The following is a 26,382-nucleotide window of genomic DNA, read 5'->3' as shown; positions in this document are numbered from 1 at the left end:
GTCCCTGCATCAAGGGTTCTTTTGAACATGGAATGAGAAGCCCCTAGTACGTACCAGCAGATAATAAAATGCTTTTCAGTTGTGATTTTCCCATCTCTCAGTTGACGAAACGGAGGCCAGATAAGTAGCGGGGGTATTTGAACTCAGACCTCTCTCCGCAGTTTACGGTATCACCTCTTTAGGGCCAGGGTGCCTCCTGGTGTGAGATAAATGCCTGGCCTGCTCAGTCTGTCCTTCTCCCTAAGCCTGTGAGAGAGGACTTCAGTTGAGTGCCAAGAGTAGGAAAGAAGCTGAACTATAAATGGTGTCCCAACTGGTTCCTGGCCCACCATGTTTGAAAGGTCCCCATCGCAAGATCTTTCCTGCTCCCAACGTGGGGAGACATCCCAGGAGTGCAGTGTGTGTGCGCGAGTCCCTGTGGACTTCCTTGGACACCAACAGCTTTACCTGGAATCTCGGAGGAAAGGAAGGAGAGGAAGAAAGGATGTTGGCTAAGAACATCCCCTGCTACTTAGGCGGGAGGGGCTGTCTCTGGATCCTTGGAAACCCTGTACCTACTACCCTTCCAGGGATCCTGAGTGGTGTTTCCCCACCTACACCCTCCAACCTCCGAGCACAGGGAAATGGTTGACTTTCAGCCTCACTCCAGAGCACCTTGTGATGGAAGGTACACAGTGCCACTGACACTTAGTTTTTGTGACGTCCTCTGAGATGAGTGGTCTTTGGACTGCTAAACCTTTCAGTCATCCTTGGTTCTTGGCGTGCATGTATGTGCCTCCGTATCTGTGTGGGCATGGTGCATATATGTGCCTCTGTATCTGTGTTGGCATGGGCTAAGAGACTTCTAATGTGCGGCCAAGGAATGCAGATGGTTCTGAGCTGGTGTTTTGGTTTGGGAGCCCTCCAGGAGCAGTAACTGGCAGATTGCCCCCGATATGGTAAATTAAGAGGTGCCGGAAAATGCCTCCTCCTATACTGGGGGCTTTCTGCACCTTTCCCACCAGGAAGAGTGCGTGTTCACTCGCGTGTGTATCCTCACCACCCTCTTAGTTAGCTGCCTCAGTTGAGTGTTTACTGTGTCCCTTGCAAATGAATTGAAAAAGCGAAAAGGAAAACCCTCCTATGCCAGTCTGTATCTTGGAAGTCTTGCTTTGAATGGACATAGCAAAAAGTCTCATTTAAAAAAATTAAGCCCTAATGCTGCTTGGCCATAACCAGCTGGTGATGAGTCATGGTTGCCCCCTTTAAATGGGGAACAAAGTTTCTAGCTAGCATAGTCCCCACATTTCTCTGTTGTTGTTTTAATATATTTCCTGCCTTACTTGTTTGACGTTCCTTTTTGCTTTTGAATTGCTTGCTTGTGTGAGTGTAAATTGATAAAATTTAAATGAAGGGGAATTTGTCAGTATCTATCAAATTTTAAATGTACGTATCCTTTGGCCAAGCAATTTGCTTCTAGAAAATTTGTTTTTATACTCATATTTGCAAAGTGACATAAGAACAAGGTTATTCATCGAAGCATTGTTTATGATAGGGATAGACTAGAACCAATCTTTTGAGAGAATGGGAACTGGTTTAAAAGGATGTAGCATACAACAGGACACTATATAGCTATAAACAAAAAAAAAAAGAGTGAGAAAGCTCTCTATGAACCAATATGGAGAAATTCCAAGATGTATTATTAAGTTAAATAAAAGGCAAAGTGCAGAACAATGGATATAGAATGCTGCTACCATCCCCATTTGTATTAAACAGGCTGCGGGAACGAGGTATGTGTATTTGCTAATATATGTATAAACCATCTCAGGAAGGATGCTCAAAACCCTATAGCATTGATCTCCTCTGTGAGGGGGACCAGGTATAGATGAGTTATGGGAGTTGAGAGGACTAGATTTCATGGAATTCTCTGTTGTACCTTTTGATTTTTTTAAATTACCTGATTGTATCACCTATTTTAAAAAATAAATTTCCTGCCTGAGCCCTGTAGTCAATTGCATTTGTGATGCAATATACTACAGTGAGAAATGAGGGGTTGTATCTAACTAGATTCAAGTTTGTTTGTTTGTTTGTTTGTTTAAGGTCAAATTCGCAGCAAATGGAAGTTCCTGGGTTGAATGAGAGCCACAGCTGCTGGCCTACAACACAGCCATGGCAGCACCAGATCCAAGCCACCTCTCTGACCTACACTGCAGCTCACAGCAACACTGGATCCCTAACCCAGTGAGCGAGACCAGGGATCAAACCCCCATCCTCATGGATACTAGGCAGGTTCTTAAACTGCTGAGCCACACCGGGAACTCCCTAGTATTGAGTTTTTAATAAGACTTATCAAAGGTCACCTGGGTCTTAAAAAACAATTGCTCTCAGGTTATTAACTTTTCCTCTGTAAAGTTGCACAGACATAGTTTCTGGCCTTAATTTATGCCTATCTTCAGCTTCCCTGAAACCACAAGTATCCTGTGCCATATCAATTAAGGTAAATGCACTTTCAATTAAAGGTGTTAAGTATGAGTCTGAAAAGATTAATTCTTTATAAAAGGATGACCTTCAGTAGTTAGATCCAATTAGGCATTTTTCCAACTATACTTCAGCCTGATGGGATAAGGGTGCTGCTCACAATCAATCACTGTGGTCTTCTCAAAGGTGGGTATTTTAGGTTCAGAGTCATAAAAGAAAACTTGAATCTGCAGCCTTCATAACTTGAACCACCGTTGATGTAGACAGAGATTATGGATGTTCAGTAGTACTTTTGTGGGATTAATATTTAAAGAATCAGGATGTACTTGATGATATTTTGGGTATGGTTCTTACACCTCTCTTCTTATGACCTTAGTAGAGCAAACTAATTTGGATAAGACTGATCAAAAGAAAGAGAGGAAAGGAAAAATGTCATCAATTAGTGTCAAACTTAATTCTTTTTCTCTCCTTTTTTTCATTTCGTCATTAAATGCACTATAAATACATGCTTTCCTAGTGATTATTTTTTTCCTGTTGAATTGCTGTAGTTCCTAATTCAACTTTGGTGAGACACAGCACACAAAACATTTATGTTAAATAAATGAATGCTTGCTGATTTTTCCATGGTAATGTGAAAAATGTTGAAGAATATTTATTTTCTTTCAAAAGGTGAAGGAAATTGAACATTTCTGTTTGTGTTAGGTATTTCCAATATGGAATTATTGGTTCTCCCTTTGCCACTCGTTAATTTTGTAAACTTGGAAAAGCCAGGGAATATACTCGCCAAAGAATGGGAAACGAATAATACCTACTTTGCATATCTGAAAGTTTAATTGTTGGAATCAAATGAAATTTGATATCAGTATTTCTCAAAGTATGGTCCTGCGACCTATGGGGGTATTTCAAGGAGCTTATGTGGTGGAAACTCTTTTTAATAATAATATTAAAAAAGTATTACCCTTTTTCGCTCGCATTCTTTTATATGCCTACAGTGGAATTTTCCACAGTGGCTGGCTGTATGATATGTGATATTGCAATGGATTGAATATAGAAGCACATGTAAGAATTCAGCTGTCTTAAGCCAGACATTACAGAGGTCTACAGAAATAGAAAACAATGCATTCCTCTCACTAACTTGTTTTTCTTTTGGAAAGTAAAATAATTGTCCATAAAAAATTCTTTTATATAAACCTGTGATGGGCTGATTATTGTCATTTTCAAGTGAATTAAAAAATATTTAAAATTTTATCAGTTTTAATTTCTAGTACGGTAAATATTGATAGCTGTATCTAACATAAACAAGAGGGGTCCTTCGGGGTCCTGGAAACTTTTTAATTATGTAAAGGGGTCCTAAGGCCCAAGAAGTTTGAGAGCTGCTGAGGGATATGAAAGCACTCTGTAAATGTTTGGTAACATTGGTAGTGTATTAAGAAAATTTAGGCAATGTGCAAATAGCCCTTCCAGTGCAGGCACCAGTTGTTCATAGACCTCTCTGTCTCCAGGGCAGGCTTGCTTAGTCTGTCCTCCAAGGTGATCTCTGAACTGTCTACAATTGCTTGCAATTTCATGTGTCAATCATGTGTTTACTTTTTTAGTGTGAGTGGACTCAATTTTTACAGTTTTCAGAAGGTCCTAAAAGAAGCTCAGCTGTAGGAATCGCTAACCTCTTCTCGTCCCAGTCTGTCTCCCAGAGGAGAGATGATTAAGTCATGGTGCAGATCTAGAGAGGAGGTGCCCAGGTTCAAGGCTCTCATGTTCAAGGCCTGGGCTTGGGCCGCTTGATCCTTTTACCTCTCTGCTTGTGATAGTTAAACCTTGGCCCGCTTCTCTAGGCACTGGGAGAAGGGCTCTCTCAGGGGGTTCTGTGCCTTTGTCGTCATTCTGGGCCTCCTCACACTTGGTATCATAGCATGTGGTAGGACATGAAGAACCACCATCAGGATATGGACCCAAAAGGGCCCAGAGACTGGTGTCATCATGATTTAGGCACTGTACCTGGAGACCGACAGAGATTACCCAGAGTTGTAGCATCCCAACCTGGAGTACTAAACAGGATCTAATCAGACTCTCCTGGCACTACAAGGAGGATGTTTAGGGGAGGTGGGTACTCAGACCATCTCTGTCTCTGTCTTGAGCACCCTTTCCTGCTGAGCAAAGAGTTGAGTGCTTTCAGAAATGACTATTTCATGCAGTGTGTGAAGGTGTTTTTTATTAACCTTAATTTTAGCATCTATTGAGAGTTACTCCTAATATTTGAGTGTTTTTATGAGAATTTAAAACCATGCTAACTCACTGCCCCTTATTACCATTTCCTGAAATTGAGGTGATTGGAAGACTCATATCTTAAATACTTGTTCCATATTTCCCCAGTGTCAGTTAATTTTTTGATTGAATATACCCATATATGTACATATTATAGTTTGATATAAACATTTTAATTAAAAAATTTTTAATTGTATATATTCAGTGGTTAATTTCACAGAAAATTCAGAGATCTCCCTCTGTATATATAAATTTTTTTAACAACAAAATATACTTAGCCCGGCCATTTTGTTGTACGATTTAATGTTTGGTGCTCTTGTGGAGTTTATTGCTAAGACTCTCTTCCTTGTTGGATTCACTTTGTTTTTTTTGTTTTTGTGGTTTTTTGGGTTTTTTTTTTTATCTTTTTCTCTTTTTTAGGGCTGCACCTGCAGCATATGGAGGTTCCCAGGTTAGGGGTCCAATCAGAGCTATAGCCGCCAGCCTACACGAGGGCCACAGCAACTTGGGATCCGAGCCGAGTCTGTGACCTACACCACAGCTCATGGCAACGCCAGATCCTTAACCCACTGAGCAAGGGGTGGGTACTCAGACCAATCAGAGATGGATTGAACACGGGTCCTCATGGATGCTAGTCAGGTTTGTCAACCACTGAGTCACGATGGGAACTCCTGGATTCACTTTTAAGATAATTTGATAAAATATTATTTTTCCAACAAAAATGTGAAAAATGTATTGAATATTAATGCTAGTCTAAAACATTCTGAAAATTTTAATTATGGATTTAAATATATGGTTACTGATTTAGTGTAGGTTTTATAAAAGGAACATTTATTTTTGGAATTTTGTGATATAAGCATGTTTGTATAAGGTAAATGCAATCAATTAAGCAAATATCTCCCTTTATTACTGTCATAACTATCTCTTCCAGTTGTGGAAGCATTTACTTCTCAATAGCATCTTGCAAAAATTGGAATATATCTGGTTTGGTTAAGCTCTGCTTCATTAGATTTTAATGTGCTATATGTTATGTATTTCAGAAACTCCAGAAAGGAACTGAATGACATACGATTTGAGTTTACACCAGGAAGAGGTAAGTTTTAATTGAAATTATTACAGTATCTTTTTTTATTTTTATTTTTTTTTTCTTTTCTAGGACCACACCCATGGCATATGGAGGTTCCCAGGCTAGGGGTTGAATCGGAGCTGTAGCTGCCGGCCTACACCACAGCCACAGCAACGCAGGATCTGAGCCACACCTGCAACCTACACCACAGCTCATGGCAGCGCTGGATCCTTAACCCACTGAGCGAGGCCAGGGATCACACCCGAAAGCTCATGGTTCCTAGTCGGATTCGTTAACCACTGAGCCACGACAGGAACTCCTGAAATTATTATTTTATTGCTACAGAGACCATCTCAGAAATTGATTACAAGTGTGTGGTTATAATTTGCTATTCAAAAATGCGTCCTCTACAAACAAAGGAGGGAAGGAAGAAGAAAGGAAGGATTTGCAATAATTGTGGGGAATCCAAATCGAACCCACTACTGCCTGCATGCAGTCCAGTGACACAGCTAAACAGTGTATAAACACTTACAAATTAAATATATTAGCTCGACCATGGAAAGAAGTACTGGCATGGTGATGCAGGGCCTAAAGGGCAGAGTGATGAGTGTGATGAGAAGTGCACAGCAGTCCTAATTAGGGCTGCGCAACAAACAGTGACATCAGGCAGAAGGGCAATATGCTTTGCCTCTCTGTTGTCACTTCTGATTACAGGAAGCCTAGGCTGACGAGTGTCTGGGCCCCTACTTGCTGCAGGCACCACTAGCAAGCTTGGTTGGAGCAGTGCCAGTCTTGCAGCTGACTATGATTTTAGTATTTTGAGATGTTATTAAAATAGTTTAAAGGTTTGACTGGTTGCTCTTTTAGTGCCTGGGTGCCTGGAAGCCATAGAGCCAGGTCCCGTTTCTTGGTATCTGTAAGCACTTGGCAGGTGCCTGGTTCATCACAGAATCTGAAGTCACTTTGGTTAATTAATGGATACAGGCTTTGAAGATCACAAGACTTGTAGTTAACAAAAATTGCTATTTCCACTCTTTAGTTCATAGCTAGAACAGTCTAGAGAAGTGAAAATCAGATGGTAATGCTAAGACTGAGGCTCTTCTCCTTGACTTCTGGTTTCACGTTTTTATGTAGGTGAAAACAGCCTCAATGTCCATATTGGATATCTTTCTAAAATCCAAAATTATCACAACATAGTAAATCAACTATAATTCAATAAAATTTAAAAAATAAATTTAAAAATACAGTAGTCTCATACATTTGAATGTTTTAGTATATGTAAGCTGTTTTTTCATGTATTTTATGTATTAGAACTTGATGTAACGTTTGATTTGATTACATAAATTGTGTTTGCTAACATTTTGAAGACCTGTAACTTTCTAGCTTAATATCTAGTCAGTCCGTTGACTGCTTTGGCCTCCCTGCTGTGATCACCTATAAGAAGACACAGCCTCTAAAGTTTATAGGAGCCAGAGTAACTGGTGGGAACTTGAAAAAACCAGTGAGTTCTGTCTAAATACATTCAGAAACACTGCCCACAAGACATGTTCCTGGGCTGTATGTGATCATAGACTCTCTGGCCCTGCTCTCTAGTTTCCCGTAAGCACGAAGATTTAATGATTTCCAGTATATTTGAATTAAACTAACATGAGAAGTAACTTTTACAGAAGAAATGTAAACAAGGCCCTGGTGAATTTGCCAACTGATCTTTCTTCCTGGGTACATCTATCTCTGACAGTTTAGAGTCAGTCTGTTGTGAAATTGAACAGTTGCAGGTTGCTGTTATCAAAACGCCATTTCTTTTGTCATAATATAAAGATACTGACCAGCCGATATGGTGGTAAAGTCTAGCAATTATGTAATAAATGTTTCAAGTATAGTAAATAACAAATTCTTACTTTAAAGGTTTTTTTTTTTTTCACCTGATTGTTTAAAATTGACAGTGGCAATAAAAATCAATTTTAATTTCAAGAGGTAGCAAAGAAATGAATTTCTGGAGTTCCCATCGTGGCTCGGCGGAAACGAATCTAACTAGTATCCATGAGGACACAGGTTTGATCCCTGACCTCACCCAGTGGGATAAGGATCCACATTGCCATGAGTTGTGGTGTAGGTCACAGACGTGGCTCAGAGGTGGTGTGGCCATGGCTATGGCGTAGGCCAACGGCTGCAGCTTCAATTCAACCCTATCCTGGGAACCTCCATATGCTGCAAGTGCAGCCCTAAAAAGACCAAAAAAAAGAAAGAAAAGAAAAGAAATAAAGAAATGAATTTCTGAGTTGAGGATGTCTGGGGAGAAGATGGTCTCCTCAGCATTACCTGGCCCTCTGTTTTGGTGTGGGCAACCTCCTTTGCCAGGGTTAGAGTCAGAGCCTCTGCTTTTGTTACCCAGATGGAAGCCATGGTGTTGGCTTCCTGATGACAGCTGGCCCTCACTGGGGAGCAAGCACGGCCTGTTGGTTTCAGAAACACCCTGGCTCTATCACCACACCTCTGTGCTTACTGATGCTGACTGCGTTTCAGATGTTGTCTGCACCCCGTCTGGTGCACACACACCATGTGTACTGTTGTCTCTGCTGTATCCACGCATAAAATGTGTACGTATGGTGTCGAATGTGTAACATGAACATATCCAGTATTATTCTGTTCTCATTTGAGGGTGAGCCTGTTGTGTTTATTATGTTGCTGTATGCTCTGGAAAGCAGAGTATCCATGATTACTTATGATTATTTAACCAGTTTACACTTTAAGAATGTTAAGCAGCTTGAAATAAATTACCAATTACCTTCAAGTTTCTGATCTAAACTGTCACTGAGATATTACTTAACGTGCATGCAAAATAACTGCTTCATGGCACACACCCACACAATTATGGGATATTCCTACTTTTCACCAACCAGCACATTCCATTTGCTATTTTAATATGACTCATCGTACCCAAGAGTTCTGAAAATGGCCAGAGATGCTGTATCACTGGGGGATGTTATTTGCTCTGGTACTACCTTAGTGCTAGCGCTCAATGTGGCTTTGTTTGATCATTTCATTTTCAGCTACCTTCTTTGATTATAGCTCCTTATTCTAGAGATGGGGATCTCACATCTAGTTGCTTTAACAGATGATCAGTCAGTAGAGGTGTAACCACTGCTTATTGTGGGTGCAGTCTCCAAGGCAGGTGCTTTAATTAATTCCGTAGCCTTCTTCTCTTGAATTTCTGGGGGCATCCAGGAAGATGGAGAATTGTGAGGCTGAACATTATAAAGCTACATCATATTCAGAGTAGAGCCTTTTCTTATGCTACTCTGGGTTCCATGATTTGGGTCATTTTATGTCTAAGAGAATTTTGTAAGGTGTTTCATGTACTTCAACCAGTAAGAACAAGAACTGGGCCCAAGATAAGCCCCGTTTAAATAGAATTTCATTGTTTAGTAAGATTCCTCTGTTTTTTTTTTCCATTTCCTTCATTTATTACATTTCACTGAATGAGTAAAATAACAATACCACCATTTCTCTGAAAGTTGAAAGAATATATATCAGCTCTCACATTTTGATTGGAAATTTAGGAAATTGGATCATGTATGAAAGAGAGAAAGGGCACACGAGCTTAAGGTGCATTTCAGATGGTCTCTGGCTCTGCATCATCTTCACGGTCACCATTTATTGATTAATTACTAGAAGTCAGGAGTTCCCGTCATGGCTCAGTGGTTAACGAATCTGACTAGGATCCATGGGGTTGCGGGTTCGATCCCTGGCCTTGTTCAGTGGGTTAAGGATCCAGCGTTGCCGTGAGCTGTGGTGTAGGTTGCAGATGTGGCTCAGATCACGAGTTGCTGTGGCTCTGGCGTAGGCCGGCGGCTACAGCTTCGATTAGACCCCTAGCCTGGGAACCTCCATGTGCCGTGGGAGCAGCCCAAGAAATGGCAAAAAGACAAAAAAAACAAAAAACAAAAAAAAACCAACAACAAAAAACGCAAATAATTACTAGAAGTCAGACACTTTACTAAGCACATTAAAGCCCAGAGACCATGGCAGACAGTTGTACCTTCAGCTACGCACCTGTGCGCGTGCATGTGCACACACACAAACACGCTCAAGCCCACTTATATTGTCACCACATTTGAAACACAGACTGAGCATAGAAACCTGGTCTGTTTTGAGGCTAGCCTTTGGCACAGCAAACTGCAGTCAGTTTAGATGCTTGTTTTCATTCAGGAGCTATACTTTCCCATTTTCTTCTTACCCAGCTATAGCCTATCTGGCTATATTTGTGAGACTATCTGGCTGCCACAGAGACCAGGTCCCCTTGTGAAAACACAGGGGTTCATAATGGTTCTTTGAGTACATGGCAATTTATCAGTTTCCCTTTACAAAGTCTTCAAACAGTCTTCTCACTATTATCTTGTTCATGTATGATCTCTCAATTAAGCATTTTCAGTTATATTCACTTGCTATAGCCTCGCCAGTCCCATCTTTATGAGACTTCTAACTCCTGTCACTTATCACTGAGAAACTACATTCTTCTATTCAACCACATTTTCTAAGAGAATGAATCTGTTGCTATCAAATGATCAATGTCATGTTAAAGGAGTTTCTTAACAGCGTACATTTAACTGGCTCATCTTAATAGTCCAACAAGCTCATAGGCTGTTTGTACCAAATAGAAGGTTGTATCAAATGCTACCTCTTCAACCTTTGCCATAAATTCTAACTCAGTAGCTACTAATGATAGGAAAGGATTGATGATGGCTGAAATTAACCTTGGCCAGGAAGAAAAGCAGTATCATAGGCACATTATGAGCTAACTTCTAGAGGTGCATTTGAGGAAAAATTCAGAGGGTGGCCAAAGGACAAAAGTTTCTTGATTCACCGAAAATGAAATAATAATTTTGTACAGCTTCTATTGAATAAATGGCACTATGCAAATTATACATGGGAAAATGTATTTCACATTGCTTCTGATTTGTCCTCCTGATGGAATCTGAATCGGTGAATTGAAACACACGTGCATGATTTTGCTAAATGAAAAATGTGTATTTTACATTGTACTAGATTGTTGGTTTTCACAGTGCAAGTACTAATAAACCTTCATTTCATGTTTGGGCAGATACAGCAGACGGCGTTTCTCAGGAGCTCTTCTCTGCCGGCTTGGTCGATGGTCATGATGTTGTCATAGGTAAGTCATCATGTGCTTCCTGTGATTTTGTTGGTATATCAAATGGAAATATACTTAGAAACTAAAGTTTTCATAAAGTAGCAATTTACTCTGGATTTCTAAAAATTTCTTCTTGAATTCTTATATTTTATGTGAAAGAAGGATATTTAAGAGTCATATTTAATTTTCTATTTAAAACCTCCTTAATGCAATTCTGTACCAGTTCTCCAGACATGATTTATCCAATGTAGAACCTGACCTACTGGAAAGAAAACAAAGAACCTGGAAGCCCCAAAAGTCCATGACATAGCAAACCCAAGATACTATAAATTCCATGTACCAAAGTATGGGAATCTCTGAGGTCCTTTCTCAGAGTTTCTCTGTTCTGTCTTTGAATTCAGTTATAATAAACAAACAAACAAACAGATTGATTGATTATGGCCGCACCCTCGGAATATGGAATTTCTCTGGGCCAGGGATTGAATCCCAGCCATAGCTATGACCTGTGCTGCAACTGCGACAGTGCCAGATCCTTTAACCCATTGTAGTGGGCCAGGGATGGAACATGCTTCTTCTGGGGCCACCCGAGTTGCTGCAGTCACATTCTTAACCCACTGTACCACAGCAGGAACACTCAGTCCTAATAAATTGAGATGGTAGTTTTCCCAGCCCTTAGCAAGATTCATTATAAAATCTTAAGGTTGGATGGGACTTAGTGTTCACCAGTTCTTCCATCATGTAGACAAGGAGGCAAATTCTTAAAGTGAATCAGTGGTTTGTCCAGGGCTGTGAAGCTGGGTTGTACCAGAACCACCACACTCTGTGGCCATGGTGCTTTCTACTATTTTTAGCATCCAAAGAAAGCTGCATGGAAATAGGGGTGCCTGCTAGCCGCAGACATGCAAATAGGTGCAAGAAATGACTGCTGGCCTTCTGACCAGTCAAGGGAGGCAGAAAAGCTTTAAGAAGAAGACACAGTCATCTAAGACAAAGTTTAACCTAGTTCTACCTAGGACAAGGGTGAAGGGCTCCACACTCCTCAGCAGACCTTGAGTTTATGAATATTTTACATTGTAGCCTATTACTGCATATTCATAATGATGACCTGAAGTAATCAAGATGAGTTAACATTCTATTAATGCTAATTGTGACATTGTATTAATTACATTGTTAATTATTATAAAAGCATTGTGCCAGGGGGAATGTGTATTATAAAACTTCCTTCAGTAATACTCAAATCAGGAGTTCCTATTGTGGCACAGCGGAAACAAACCCAGCTAGTATCCATGAAGATGTGGGTTTGATCCCTGACCTCGCTTAGTAGGTTAAGGATCCAGCATCACTGTGAGCTGTGGTATAGGTTGCAGATGCAGCTTGGATCCTCTGTTGCTGTGACTGTGGTGCAGGCTGGCAGCTGTAGCTCTAATTGGACCCCTAGCCTGGGAATGTCCATACGCTGTGGGTTCAGCCCTAAAAAGAAGAAGGAAAAAAAATTTCAAATCAGAATCAATCTTTGAAATGACTTTGGCCCCATACATGATGTTTTAACTTAAAAAAAAATTACTTACTTGAAATAAGTCCTTCCCCAATAATATTGGAATATGTCACTAAGAACATAAGAAGGACTTGAAGTAGATATATTTACCCATCAGAATAGTTTGTTCCTAGAATCTCTATAATATACATCATTGTAAAGTGAATTGTTTTATGTAAATTGTGATAGCTGGGGTTTTAATGGGAGATCAGAATTTTGATTAAAGGATCAGAATCTAATATGCTATTTGTATGCAAACAATAGTCATAAATGTAAAGACAGAAATATATCTTTGTAATCAGAAAAAAATTAAGCTCTTTTTCCTATTAATTATGCATGAAGTGGACACATCTCACAGGGAAGCCTTGATTCCTCTGCCAAGTGGTACATATATAAAGAGATAAAGACATATTTTAAAGGAAAGTAACCTACATCCATACACATACATGTACAGGTATATGCTGTTTTTCACACTTTTCTTTAAAGCCTCATGAGGGTCCATGGCATCTGAGTTCTTACCTGAGTTTTTTGATCAAATGTGAGTGGGAGTCCCTGCCCTCGCTCAGTGGGTTAACGATCCGGCGTTGCCGTGAGCTGTGGTGTAGGTCGCAGACACGGCTCGGATCCCGAGTTGCTGTGGCTCTGGTGTAGGCCAGTGGCTATAGCTCCGATTCGACCCCTAGCCTGGGAACCTCCATATGCCGCGGGAAGCGGCCCAAGAAATGGCAAAAAGACAAAAAAAAAAAAAAAGTGAGTGGGAGCTGAGTGATAAAGTCAGTTCAACTTTGGCATCTATTGTAAATTCCATCTCAGAATTCCTTTTGTTATCAGTTCTTTGATAAAGCTAGATTCTCTCATTCAAAAAAATGAGCACACACCTTTGTGTCTTAGTTTACCTGAAGAAATAAGGAGAAAAGTTAATATCTAGAACCAGGTACTCTGTAAGGTATTTTCCTTAAAGATAGCTATGGTCTGTACACAAAGCCAGAATTAAAAGTTAAAGAATTGGCATTCCCGTCGTGGCTCAGTGGAAATGAATCTGACCAGTAATCATGAGGATACAGGTTCAATCCCTGGCCTTGCTTAGTGGGTTAAGGATCTGGCGTTGCCATGATCTGTGATACAGATGCGGCTCGGATCTGGTGTGGCTATGGCTGTGGCGTAGGCCAGTGGCTGTGGCTGTGATTCAACCCCTAGCCTGGGAACCTCCATATGCCACAGGTGTGGCCCTAAAAAGACAAATAAATAAGTTAAAGATGTAATTAATAGTTTAAAAAATTTTAAAACACCTTCTAATGTCTACTATTTGGCAAAAAGTCTAGGAGCCCATGGTCTTTTGATATAAGGTGATCTTGTTGGGTGGTAGGAAGTATGGTGAATAAAAGAAATTCCTGGAAATATATTAGGTCACATCTTTATTTAAGCATGATTTTGCTTTAGGCCTACAGTCAGATTTAGTGTACTTATTTTGCCCCAGGCTTAGCTGAATCTGACTGAACTAGAGGATTTTTGGTTGTTGAATTTTTTTTTTAAGTGAAAATTAAGGCATAATTCATGTCCAACATATTAAGTGTGTGTGAAATACAATACATAACCAGAACATTTCTCTTTCTCCATGCTTTAACAATTTCTTCTATGAAAATTTCATTTTGCCTTTTTCCCTCTTCTTGGAGCTGAAGTGTAGAGTGCTGGAGTGAGACTCATCCTGTGCAGTTTGTCCTTATTGAGCAGCACCAAGCATGCCTCACAGGGACAGTGCACGAGAGTTACAACATCTGCATATTTTATTTGACCATCACATCAGTCCTGGAAGGTAGGGAGGATAGGTTGTTTTAAATCAGTATTTATGGACTGGACAAAAAAAAAAAAAAAAAAAAAAAAAAAAGGTCAAAAGAAGCTCCTGAGATATTGTAACTTGTCATGGTCCTTGAACTTGGATCTTGTGACTCCAAGCCCAGAGCCTAATCCTGAACCTGACACTCTTTGTACAATTAATCCAATGTCTTTAGGCTTGAAGAATGGATCCAGACAATTTTAAGTGTTTTCTGTGTCTCCTAGGGAAAAAAAGATAGTTTGTCCTTTCTTGTTTTTCCTGCATCGGTAGATGATCTCTGTTTTAATTGTTGACTATTTGACAAGCAGATAAAATGTGTTTAATTCTATCCCCTCTAACCTTTTGCAGACATTCTCTGCTCCCTCCTGCATCATTTACTTCCCTCTTTATTAGATTTGTCCCACTAGCACATGAATTTCTTTTTCTGTCTCCTATCTCAAAGCCCTCTCTTCACTCTGCCTAACATCCCCACTCTTTCTCTTCATCCACTTACAGTGGAACTCCTCAAAGGAATTGCCCCTGAGCTCCTGTTGTGGCTCAGCAGTAATGAACCCAACTAATATCCATGAGGATGCAGGTTCTACCCAGGCCTCTCTCAGTGGGATAAGGATCTAGCATTGCTATAGCTGTGGTGTAGGTTACAGTCGTGGCTTGGATCTGGCATGGCTGTGGCTGTGGTGTCAGCCGGCAACTATAGCTCTGATTCACCCCTAGCCTGGGAACCTCCATATGACTCAGGTACAGCCCTAAAAAGAAAAAAAAAAGAAAAGAAAAAAGAATTACCCCTGACATCTTCTACCACTGTCTCTTGAACCCACTCCAGTCAGACTGGTGACCTCCCTACTCCACTCTTTATAAAGAAATATCTGGGGAAGGTACCCACCTGGCATCTGAAATGACAGATGCAGGGGTAGATATGGCTGGAGTGGAATAAGCAAGACGGTGCAGAGAGGATACACAGTTGTGTTTCTGCCACGTCCCTAAATGCGGTGGTTAATTCCCAGTGACCTCCCAGCAGCACTGGACGTAGTAGACAATGCCCTCCTCCATGGTGAGTGTTTTCCTTTGCTTTTTAAGACTCCTTTATCTCTTGGTTCCCCTACTTTATAACTTTTTCTTTCTCAGTCTTTGTGATTGGTTCCTTTTCAGCTCTCTGGCCTGTAAATCTTGATATGTCCAACGTCTCTTTCCTTCGGTTTATCCTCTTTTTTCCTAGTCACTCCCTTGGTGATACCATCTAGTTTCATGGTATTAATGCCTTCCACTCTCTAAGTCCCAAATTTATTTCTCGAGCCCAGACCTCTCCTTCGATTTCAGACTCCTGTCCAGCTCCCTCTTGGCATCTTCACATGGAAGGGCTAATGGGCATCCTAGATTTAATTAATGTCTCCAAAATCCAGCCCCTGCCGTTTTCTCCTGACCTGCTCCTCCATTAGCCGTGTGCCCCAGGTTGATGTCAGCTTCATCGTTTCAGGTACATAAGTCAAAAACCTAAGAGTTGTCCCTGAATTTTCTTTCTCTCATACTCAGCATCCAGTCTATCTAAATGTACCTAAGATCTGGCCTTTATTCACCATCTCACTTCCCATCCTATTTTAAATCCCTCTCATCTCTCAGTTGAATTGTTGCCTTCATCTCTTCACTGGTCTCCCTACTTCTGACTTTGCCTCCTTTCAGCCTATTCTCATCACAGCAGCCAGAGAGATCCAAGTAAAAAGTACCCCTGATACAAAAGGCCACACATACTGAGATTCCACATAAGAAATGACCATAATATGAAAGTTACACTGGTGTTAACCAGGGCCTGAAAGGCACTGGGAAAGGGGCAGGGGTTTACTCCTTATGGATCTGGGGCTTCTCTTTGCAGTGATGAAAGTGTTCTGAAATTAGAAGTGGTGATGATTGCACAACTTTGTGACTATACTAAAACCCACTGAAATGTGCCCTTTAAAAGGGTGAATTTTATGATACGTGAATTACATCTCAATAAAAAAAGTAAGCCAGATCTCATTAATGCTTTAGATAAAACCCTCTAATAGTTTTCTACCCCACATCTCAGTGGCTTACAGTCCCCTGTCTGATCTGACCCCTGTCACTTCTCAGACCTCTTCTTCCCTCTCTTTGACTCTTCCCTTTCAGTTCTACCCCAGCCACACTGGCTTTTGTACTTGCTGTTCCTCCTGCCAGGATGCTCCTTCCCTAGGTACACCTGTGTATCTCCTAGGGCTTGAATGTTCTCTCTTAAAGGGACCCTCCCTGGGAGTTCTCGTTGTGGCTCAGCGGAAAGGAATCCAACTAGTATCCATGAGGATGCGGGTTCGATCCCTGCCCCCATTCAGTGGGTTAAGGATCTGGCATTGCGGAGTTCCCGTCGTGGCGCGGTGGTTAACGAATCCGACTAGGAACCATGAGGTTGCGGGTTCGGTCCCTGCCCTTGCTCAGTGGGTTAACGATCCGGCGTTGCCGTGAGCTATGGTGTAGGTTGCAGACGCGGCTAGGATCCCGCGTTGCTGTGGCTCTGGCGTAGGCCAGTGCCTACAGCTCCGATTCGACCCCTAGCCTGGGAACCTCCATATGCCGTGGAAGCGGCCCAAAGAAATAGCAAAAAGACAAAATAAATAAATATCCTGTGAACAGTAAAAAAGCGGCCCAAAGAAATAGCAAAAAAAAAAAAAAAAAAAAAAGGATCTGGCATTGCTATGAGCTGTGGTGTATATGCAGTTCGGATCCCACGTTGCTGTGGCTTTGGCATAGGCGGACCCCGAGCCTGGGAATTTCCCACAAAGGGGCCCTCCCTGACCAACTTACTTAAAATTGCTACCCACCCCCTACTCTCTGTTCTATCCTTACTTGATTACTTAGCTTAGTCTCTCCCCATCTGATAGGCTATATGTTTCATGTATTTATTTTTTTCTAACTATATACGATTTTTCCCTTGAGCTTAAGTTTCTTGAAGGCCAGTGTTTTCATGTTGGTTAACTGCTGCTATGTTCCCCTAAACTGTCTATTTCATATAGTAGCCACTCAATAAACATTTGTTAGAGATAAACAGATACCGTCTTGAAATATACCAGTATCTCATAACATTTTCTTTAGAAAGCTATTTTGAGTATAGGAGCCAAGTATTTTAAGAATCTTACTTTCAAGTGTACAGAAGAATTCAGATGGCATTTTATAAACCTGAAATATATTGAGTTGACAAAGTTTGTGCCAAAAAATAGTCCAGCTCAGTTTTGTTTTTGGGCTGCACCCATGGCATATGGAGGTTCTCAGGCTAGGGGTCGAATCAGAGCTGTAGCCACTGGCCTATACCATAGTCAGAGCAATGTGGGATCTGAGCTATGTCTTCGACCTACACTGCAGCTCACAGCAACACTGGATCCTTAACCCACCAAGCAGGGCCAGGGGTCGAACACGCATCCTCACGGTTGGTGGTCAGATTTGTTTTTGCTGAGCCGTGATGGGAACTCCCTCCAGTTCATTTTAGAACATAGGCATATTGAGGTTTGAATGATTTCTTGTATGTTATTTTTTTCAGCTTCTGTAATATAAAACCACTAACATTTAAATAGATTAAATTTTTTTTTCCCCATCAGAATTTCCTCTTGGGTCAAAGTAAATGTTTAGGGCAATATAAAAAATCCAAATAAAGGAATAGTATAAGTTATGAAGCAGCGAATATTACGACTTTTACTGTACTGTAGCAAACACACATTACAAAAAAATTTCAGCATCCAGCTTCAGGGTAATCTGCCTTTAGTGTGTGGATCTTGACAAAACAGAGTTTAGACTGAAGAAGGATCAGTGTAGTGACATGGAATGATTGCTTTCGTGTAGAAGCAGAGCTGTGCAGAAATTAAATGTAGCATTTATAGACTGAAATCATAAACCCACTTCAGTGCAACACTACCTTAGGCAAGAAACAAAATACATTTAGACCTTATGTAATCAGAATGAAGATTGGCAAAGCCTATCTTTAAGCCTTGTTGGTTTAAAAAATAAAAAAAAAAAAAAAGTTAACTTTGCAAGATGCAAAATTTGATGCATGTATGACTTTGCTTTTCCTGCCTGGCTGAGATGACTCATGAGTGAAAATGGACCAGATTTGAGTTCCCAATCCAGTTGTTTCAAAGAGGAACCCCTAGTGAGGTAGCAGAGAGACTGGTCCCTTTGCCTCCTAGTTTAGAAACAGCCCATCAGAAGTTTTCTCAGCAGTAGAAGCAGAAAGGAGAGAAGAGTGAAAAATAAAAACAACAGAAAAGCCTCATATGTTCAAGAAATAACAAAAATTCTGGATTCTGTTTAGGCCTTGTGATACATGATATTTTTGAGTCTCTCTTGAGTGAATGTTGAGACCTCAGCAGTAGAAGGAACGCGGCTGGGAGTGTTAAGCTAGCCAGTTCTCTCTCCCACAGAGCTGCTGACCTTTGATCCTCAAGGGCTGATCCAGAGCCAGGGTTCCACAGTGAATGAACATGGGAGAGAAGCCCCATAGCAGCTGCCTTTGGGGGAAGTGCCCATTAACGGCTGTTGGCTGGGGTTTTATACCATCATTTCCTAGCTTTGTAATAAGTCTGTTTTCATTTTTTCCTTTAAGTGGAATTGAGAACCAGATGTTGGAATTTCTCTTTGCTGAGAAGGAAGCTGCGTTTCTGCATTTATTTATACAATTTTCCTTTGAGGGATTTTGAGCCTAGATGACTGGTTAGCACCATCCTGGCAGCTGATGTTAATTATATAAATTCTCATAACTCTCTCTGGACTTTCGGACATACTGTACATGTCCCTGGGATTCCCTTTTCCTGTACAAGGAGAAAGAATCCTGTTCGAAACCTGTCTGCCTTTCATGATTCACTGTAATGCCACCTCCATGCAGCCTTCTGTGATGCTCAGCGCCCCCCCCCCCAATGGAATCTGGAGGACAGCTTTTCCTGGTCATGAGTGCCAGCACCTTTAGGGCAATACCTGTTTTCTATTTTATTGAATCTCCCATCCTTGCCACACATAGGCAATTAATAAGTATGCCTGTGGATAAATGAATCATTTGGTAAATTTAGCACTGGGATAGTTGATAAATTGATGACCTTGACAATACAAATATTATTGTGCCCTCTCAAAACTGAAGAGTAATTCACCCGTATTGATTATTTTCCTCTCTCTCTGCTCCCCTTCCCCTCCTTTCTCTCTTAAGAATTGAATTTTCACATGACTTTTGAGTCTTGACTCAGGAGAAGGAAATGTCATTGCTTCTGTCTTCCAGTGCTTGCTGAGGTTATATAGTGTTTTTCTCAGAGTACAGACTGCGAAATGCCTGCATCGGAGTCTTATCTAGGGTGCCTAGTAAAAATGAACTTTTTTTCCTAAAATTTATTTTGTTGAAGTATAGTGAAGTATAGTTGATTCACAATGTTGTGTTAATTTCTACTGCACAGCCAAGCGATTCATATATATATATATATATATATATATATATATATACACACATATATATATATATACATACACACACACACAATTTCTACTGCACAGTGAAGTGATTCATACACACACACACACACATATACTTTTTTATATTCTTTTACATTCTGGTTTATCACAGGATATTGAATATAGTTCCCTGTGCTCTACAGTAGGACCATGCTGTTTATCCATCTTATATATAATAGTTTACATCTACTAACTCCAAATGCTCACCCCTTCCCTCCCCTCCCCACCTCCCCCTTGGCAACTGTTCTCCACATCTGTGAGTCTGTTTCATGAGTAAGTTCATTTGCGTCATATTTTAGATTCCACATATAAGTGGTAATCGTATAGTATTTGTCTTTCTCTTTCTGACTTAGTATGATACTCTCTAGGTCCATTCATGTTGCTGCAAGTGGCATCATTTTATTCTTTTTTATGGCCAATTAGTATTCCATTGTGTTCATATACCACAGCTTCTTTATCCGTTCATCTGTTGATGGCTGTTTATGTTGCTTCCATATCTTGAAAAATGCGCATTTCTTGATTCCCACCTAGAGCTACAGAATCTGGAGTCTTGGGCAAAGAGTTGGAAATTTGCATTTTAACAAGCATCCCAGGTAATTTTTAAACACAATAGAATTTCGTGACCACTTCTTTAGTTCTGCTTGCAGAAACCTTTGGAGATAGTTTTGGCTTATTTTCTCATCTGTATCTCCGTTTCAGTCTCACTAATATCCTTTGCTTTTCTGCCTTGATTCTCTTCTCCCTTTGCGGGTCTGTTTTAAAAATGTGCCAATCGGGAGTTCCCGTCGTGGCGCAGTGGTTGACGAATCCGACTAGGAACCCTGAGGTTGCGGGTTCGGTCCCTGCCCTTGCTCAGCGGGTTAACGATCCGGCGTTGCCGTGAGCTGTGGTGTAGGTTGCAGACGCGGCTCGGATCCTGCGTTGCTGTGGCTCTGGCGTAGGCCAATGGCTGCAGCTCCGATTCGACCCCTAGCCTGGGAACCTCCATATGCCGCTGGAGTGGCCCAAGAAATAGCAACAACAACAACAGCAGAATAAAAATGTGCCAATTAACTTTTACAAACTGTGTGTCTAAATGGTGTAGGTATGTGAGGAGCCTCATTGGTATAAATTTTTACCATAATGAGTCATTACAATTTTTATTAAAACTACTACTGCTGCTCAGGGTGCAGTAGATCCTCCAGGTGGCCTTCAGCTTTTATGTTTTTATACAACGGCAAAAGAGCTGTACACTCCCAAGTACACAAGTGACAGAATCTTTGCTCATTCATGAGCATATGGTTGGATGTGTGAGGTGCTTTGTTCCCCCAGCTAAGGCCCAGGATAATTAAGTCTGTTGTGAGTAACCCAGAGTTTATGGAGCAGCCCTGCACTTTTACGGTGCAAGTCTTGGAAAAGAGTGAACATATTCTCTCTTATATTCAATTCAGTGATTATGCTGCGATGTTTATTGATGTTCAGATTTAATAAAGGAAAACTTTCATTAAAGAATAGTGTCTCCAAAATTCCGCTCTGGCACAGGTCACAACTGTGGTACGAATTTGATCCCTGGCCTGGGAACTACAAATGCTGTGGGTATGGCCAATAAAAGATATTGTCTCTATTACACAACTATACTGTGATTTTAAAATGGGTGACAGGGAGTTCCCTTTGTGGCTCAGGGGTAAAGAACCCAACTAGTATCCATTAGGATACGGGTTCAATCCCTAGCCTTGCTCAGTAGGTTAAGGATCCAGTGTTGCCATGAGCTGTGGTTTAGGTCGGATCCCGCACTGCTATGGCTGTGATGTAGGCTTATAGCTACAGCTCCGATTCAGCCTCTAGCCCAAGAACTTCCATATGTCACAAGTATGGTCCTAAAATTTAAAAAAAAAATTTTTTTAAGTTAAAAATAAAAAAATAAAAACAAATTAAAAAATAAAATGGTTACAGGTAATAAAAAAGAAGAAAATTCTGTGAGCCCATCCTAGGTTTATAGAAGCTTGGTATAAGTTAAATGATGTCAATAAATACAATTGAGGGATTCCTGATTAAAAGTTGTCTATATGTTAAGTTTAATAGTCTAGGAAATTAAGGACTGTAAGTGGCTTAGAGGGACTGTACTGATTATTTTTCTTGTATGCATTTACCAGAGAGAAATATCGAACAGTTCAGTATGTTGTAAGGTTATCATTTTCAAAATTGTGTTATTGCCAATTTGATTGTAGTTCATTGGTTCTTGTTTTCCAAATAAATTTTTCTTTTCAAAAATCTCTACTTAGGTATTTGTTCCCTGAATAAGAAAATTTTATTAATTTTAATATGAAAAAACAGTATATGGAAATTATTTCAAAATATTTACAAGTGATAGGCTGGAGCATCTAATATAAAAGTACCATGATAACATATTCAGCAGTTCTACTCTTTGGAGAGGTGGTAGAACCATAGTGTTGCTATTTAAATATCCAAAGAGCTGGTTTCTCTGAGGACTGCTGGAGCTAGGCCTGAATAAATATGCAAAGAGCACGCATGTGTACAGCATACACACACACACACAGCATTAATTTGATCATTGACTAAAAGTTTGTATGTTTTTAAGTTTCCTTAATTGCAAACAGAAAGATAAACTGAAGTAAAAGGTAATTCTTATTTGAACAAAGAATCATTTTTATAATATTTTGACCATACTCCTTAATTAAACAGAGGAAAAGTTTTCCTAAAAAACCAAATCAGAACCTAAAATAAGCTGCCTACTCCTATGACTGAGCCCACTGCCAGCCCCAGCTACCCCCTCTGCTTACTTATGTGCAGATTCCAATGGAAAATGACTGACGATCTAGCTAAGGGTTGGCAGACTTACTCTTTATAAGGACCTCTGATCTGGGGGAAAGGAATGCAATTCAAAATTACCTTTCAAAGTGTGGGCAAAGGTTATTTCCAGTAAGTTCTAAAAAATATAAAATCTGTAATTTCCACAAAGGTGCTCTCATTTTCTGTATCACATGATTGTGAATCAGTACAGCAGTAAGCTACACTTGTAAGCCCTAATTTTCTAATTAACATTGTCACTTTTTATTTAGTTAGGAGTTGTGGATCCTTTATAAAACCACAGATAGGAGTCCCCTTGTGGTGCAGCAGGTTAAGGATCTGGCACTGTCACTACAGTGGCTTGGGTTCCTGCTGTGGTGTGGGTTCTGTACCTAGCCTGGGAACTTCTGAATGCTGTAGGCATGTCCAAAAAACCCCACTGATATACGTAGACTTCAATTAAGATCTCTACTTAATTTCGCTTAAGTGAAACAAGAGCCTGCTAGTAGATTAGTTTTAGATATCCACTGTCAGTACTCTTGCTTTTTTCAATTAATTTAAATTGTCCTGTTTTAAATTATATTAATCTGTCTCGTAACTCTAGAATCAGATATGCTCAAGGATTACATTCAATCTTGCCAAACTTCCTGACTGTAGAATTACTATAAACCCCAAATAACCAATTCATCTCTACTTGTAATGAGAGTGTCTTTCTGGTGGAAGTATATTAGGTTTACCCTGGTGCAGGAAACCTAGTTTTTCTGATATTATGTATTTTTCAAGCACTACCAAATTTATAGGATTTAAAGTATAAATGGGGAGTGCCCATCGTGGCTCAGTGGTTAACGAATCCGACTAGGAATCATGAGCTTGCAAGTTTGATCCCTGGCCTTGCTCAGTGGGTTAAGGATCTGGCGTTGCCGTGAGCTGTGGTGTAGGTCGCAGACTTGGCTTAGATCCCTCATTGCTATGGCCCTGATGTAGGCCAGTGGCTACAGATCCAATTAGACCCCTAGTCTGGGAACCTCTATATGCTGCAGGTGCAGCCCTAGAAAAGACAAAAAGACAAAAAATAAAATTAAGTATAAATGGTTCTTTTGCTAAACAACCCATTTCATTAGTAGATTGATCTGGTTTTGGCTATAGTCATTACATGTGTATGTGTGTATGCTTACCCACTTCAGAAATCTTTGGCCTGTATGAATTTTAATTATTCCATCATAGTACAGTACTGTAGATAAAAGTAGGTCCTCAGTTGTGCTTGTGAGTAGATTGACAGGCAGTCTCTTATTCCCAAACCAACTCTTTGTGCTTTTCTTACTTTATTATTCGAGTTAAAAGAGAAATCACTGCATCCTAGTTTGTTACATTACAGAATATAGAATTTCTTGTGTATCCAATCAAAAGCATTTTAAAGCCAAGAAAGAAAATTAGGTCAACATTTTTGATGAAATGTGGACTTATTATCATTTTATTTTTGGCTTCCTGTCTAATTATAATCTTAACCGTGATCCTATATCTTGTATTTGGTTACCATCTAAAATCTTAAAAAAAAAACAAAAACCAAGGCCCTTTTTGCTAACTCTAAAAATACCTACTTCTTAATCCTGCACTATTTAAGTTTAGCATCCAAAAGGTATATAAGAATGCTTCACCCCAGATTCATTTTAAGATAAGAAGGTACCCTGATTGGTCACATTCTAATAGACTGTGAAACATGCCCTGGTCTGCTGAGTCATAGAACCATCCAGCAGGAATTTGTAGTCAGGACAGCATTTGAGTAGCCATGGGTATAAACCCATGGGCTTACATGGGGCCTGGCTCTCCACCCCTTCTGCCCAGAGTATACTCTGGCAGAGAGTTAAGAAAAAGCTGTCCATTAGGCTTGGAAGGCCAAGTTTGGGGTTTTGGTTTTGTTTTGTTTTAATTTTGCCTAATTTTTTAATAGCAAATTGCCTTAATCTTCACCCCTAGGGGACTTGGTCAGCCATGAGAAGTTTGTTATCGGAAATGAGAACATCAAATTAAAAAAGTGGCTTTTCGGTAATAGGCCCACAGGAGGGCTAATTTATAACAGATTTCGAGGTTTCTTACGAGTCTGTGATTGTTAGCTAGATCTTTAGAAACTCAGTATGCTCATGATCCTTTTCTTCACTGGATGGATGGAGATGGGGTCAGAATTCTACTGCCAGGTCTCTCTCTGTGATGTGCAGGGTCAGGAGGACAAGAAAAACTTGCAAATGGCCTAGGCAGGAGCCTTCCTTCCCTTCCCTGTGAGTTGACTACTCATTCCTCAGGTAGCCTCTCAAGTTTGCTTTTAAGTCTTGCCACTGTCAGTGGACCTGATCAATAAGGTGAGAATGGCATACACTGGAAATCTAACACCTAATAGAAAGGTAGAATACATGTCAGAGGACATGGCTTTTATTCTTGGGAAGCATAAAAATACTGTAGGTTATCTCACTCCTGGGCTTCTTGGCCCCTGGCACAAAGACCAGAGATCTAAGGATTTCTTTAAAAATGAAAAGTTTGTTTTTTTATTTAGTGCTCTTGAAAATTATTATTAGTTAAGGAATGGGTATAGGAAGTTAACTTTTTATTTTTTTTCAGGATGCAAGTTTTTTTCATTATTAAGGTACAGTTGACTTACAGTGTTGTGCCAATTTCTTCTATACAGCAGTGTGAGTCAGTTATACATATATATATATATATATATATATATATGCATTCTTTTTTAATATTCGTTTTCATCATGGTCTATCCCACCTAGGAGATTGGATATAGTTCCCTGTGCTATACAGTAGGGCCTCATTGCTTATCCATTCTAAATATAATAGTTTACATCTACTAACCCCAAACTACCTGTCTATCTCATTCCTTCCTCCCTCTCCCTTGGCAACCACAAGTCTGTTCTCTGTGTCTGTGAGTCTCTTTCTGTTTTGTAGATAGGTTCATTTGTGCCATATTTTAGATTCTACATATAAGTGATATCATATAGTATTTGTCTTTCTCTTTCTGACTTCACTTAGTGTGAGAATCTCTAGTTGTATCCATGGTGCTGCAGATGGCATCACTTTGTCTTTTTTTTATAGCTGAGTAGTATTCTACTGCATATATGTACCACATCTTCTTAATCCATTCACCTTTTGATGGACTTTTAGGTTGTTTCCATGTCTCGGCTATTGTGAATAGTGCTGCAGTGAACGTGTGGGTGCATGTATCTTTTTCAGTGAAAGCTTTGTCTGGGTATATGCCTAGGAGTGGGATTGCTGGGTCATATGGTACTATATTTAGTTTTCTGAAGTACCTTCATACTGTTTTCCATAGCGATTGTACCCATATACTTTCCCACTAACAGTGTAGGAGGGTTCTCTTTTCTCCACCCTCTCCAGCATTTGTTGTGTGTAGACTTATTAATGATGGCCATTCTGACCAAGGTGAAGTGGTACAGCATAGTTTTTACATGTCATAAATACAGAATTCTGCACTTAATAGAACTGAACAGTTATATTAGCATCATTAAATATAACAGCTCAGTTTTGTTGGCATAACCTGAACTGTCCATGTAGTTCAGATGTCTGCAGACTAAAAGAGTTCTTAGCCAATAATAACAGATATTATTATTAATATCCCCTGGGATATTACTAAGAGCCTCCAAAGAGCTTTGTCCCAGGGGTCCTTAAATCCCTTTTTTAGCACTAGTTACCATGTGGTAGATTCACCTGTTCCCTGCCCAAGAGATTGTAGAAGAATCCTCACCAGTGTGACAGCTTGCATGAGGGCCTGAGTGCCCACAACAGGGGTGC

The 26,382-nt window shown here is 40.2% G+C and overlaps 1 protein-coding gene across 2 annotated transcripts in view; it reads left to right on the top strand.

The window, feature by feature from the left end:
* Window positions 1-26,382, top strand: part of STK39 (serine/threonine kinase 39) — a 310,330-nt gene that overhangs the window by 242,471 nt on the left and 41,477 nt on the right. The window contains exons 15-17 of one of the 2 annotated variants that reach the window (XR_014829495.1): window positions 5,760-5,812; window positions 10,887-13,010; window positions 13,224-14,354. Coding sequence is in view for 1 of the 2 variants with exons in the window: in XM_003133454.7 (XP_003133502.3) it covers window positions 5,760-5,812; window positions 10,887-10,955 (122 nt within the window). In the remaining variant the exon portion in view is untranslated. Of the gene's footprint in view, window positions 1-5,759; window positions 5,813-10,886; window positions 13,011-13,223; window positions 14,355-26,382 lie in introns of those variants that run through there. The other variant, XM_003133454.7, reaches the window with a different exon arrangement.

Source organism: Sus scrofa, chromosome 15, assembly GCF_054392235.1.
Source record: "Sus scrofa isolate SSC_HxYL_T2T_F1_AM1 chromosome 15, Sscrofa_HxYL_maternal_Yorkshire_Landrace_v2.0, whole genome shotgun sequence".
Lineage (NCBI taxonomy): Eukaryota > Metazoa > Chordata > Mammalia > Artiodactyla > Suidae > Sus > Sus scrofa.
Note: the sequence above shows the minus strand (reverse complement) of the source record. Positions and strands in the feature narration are given on the sequence as shown.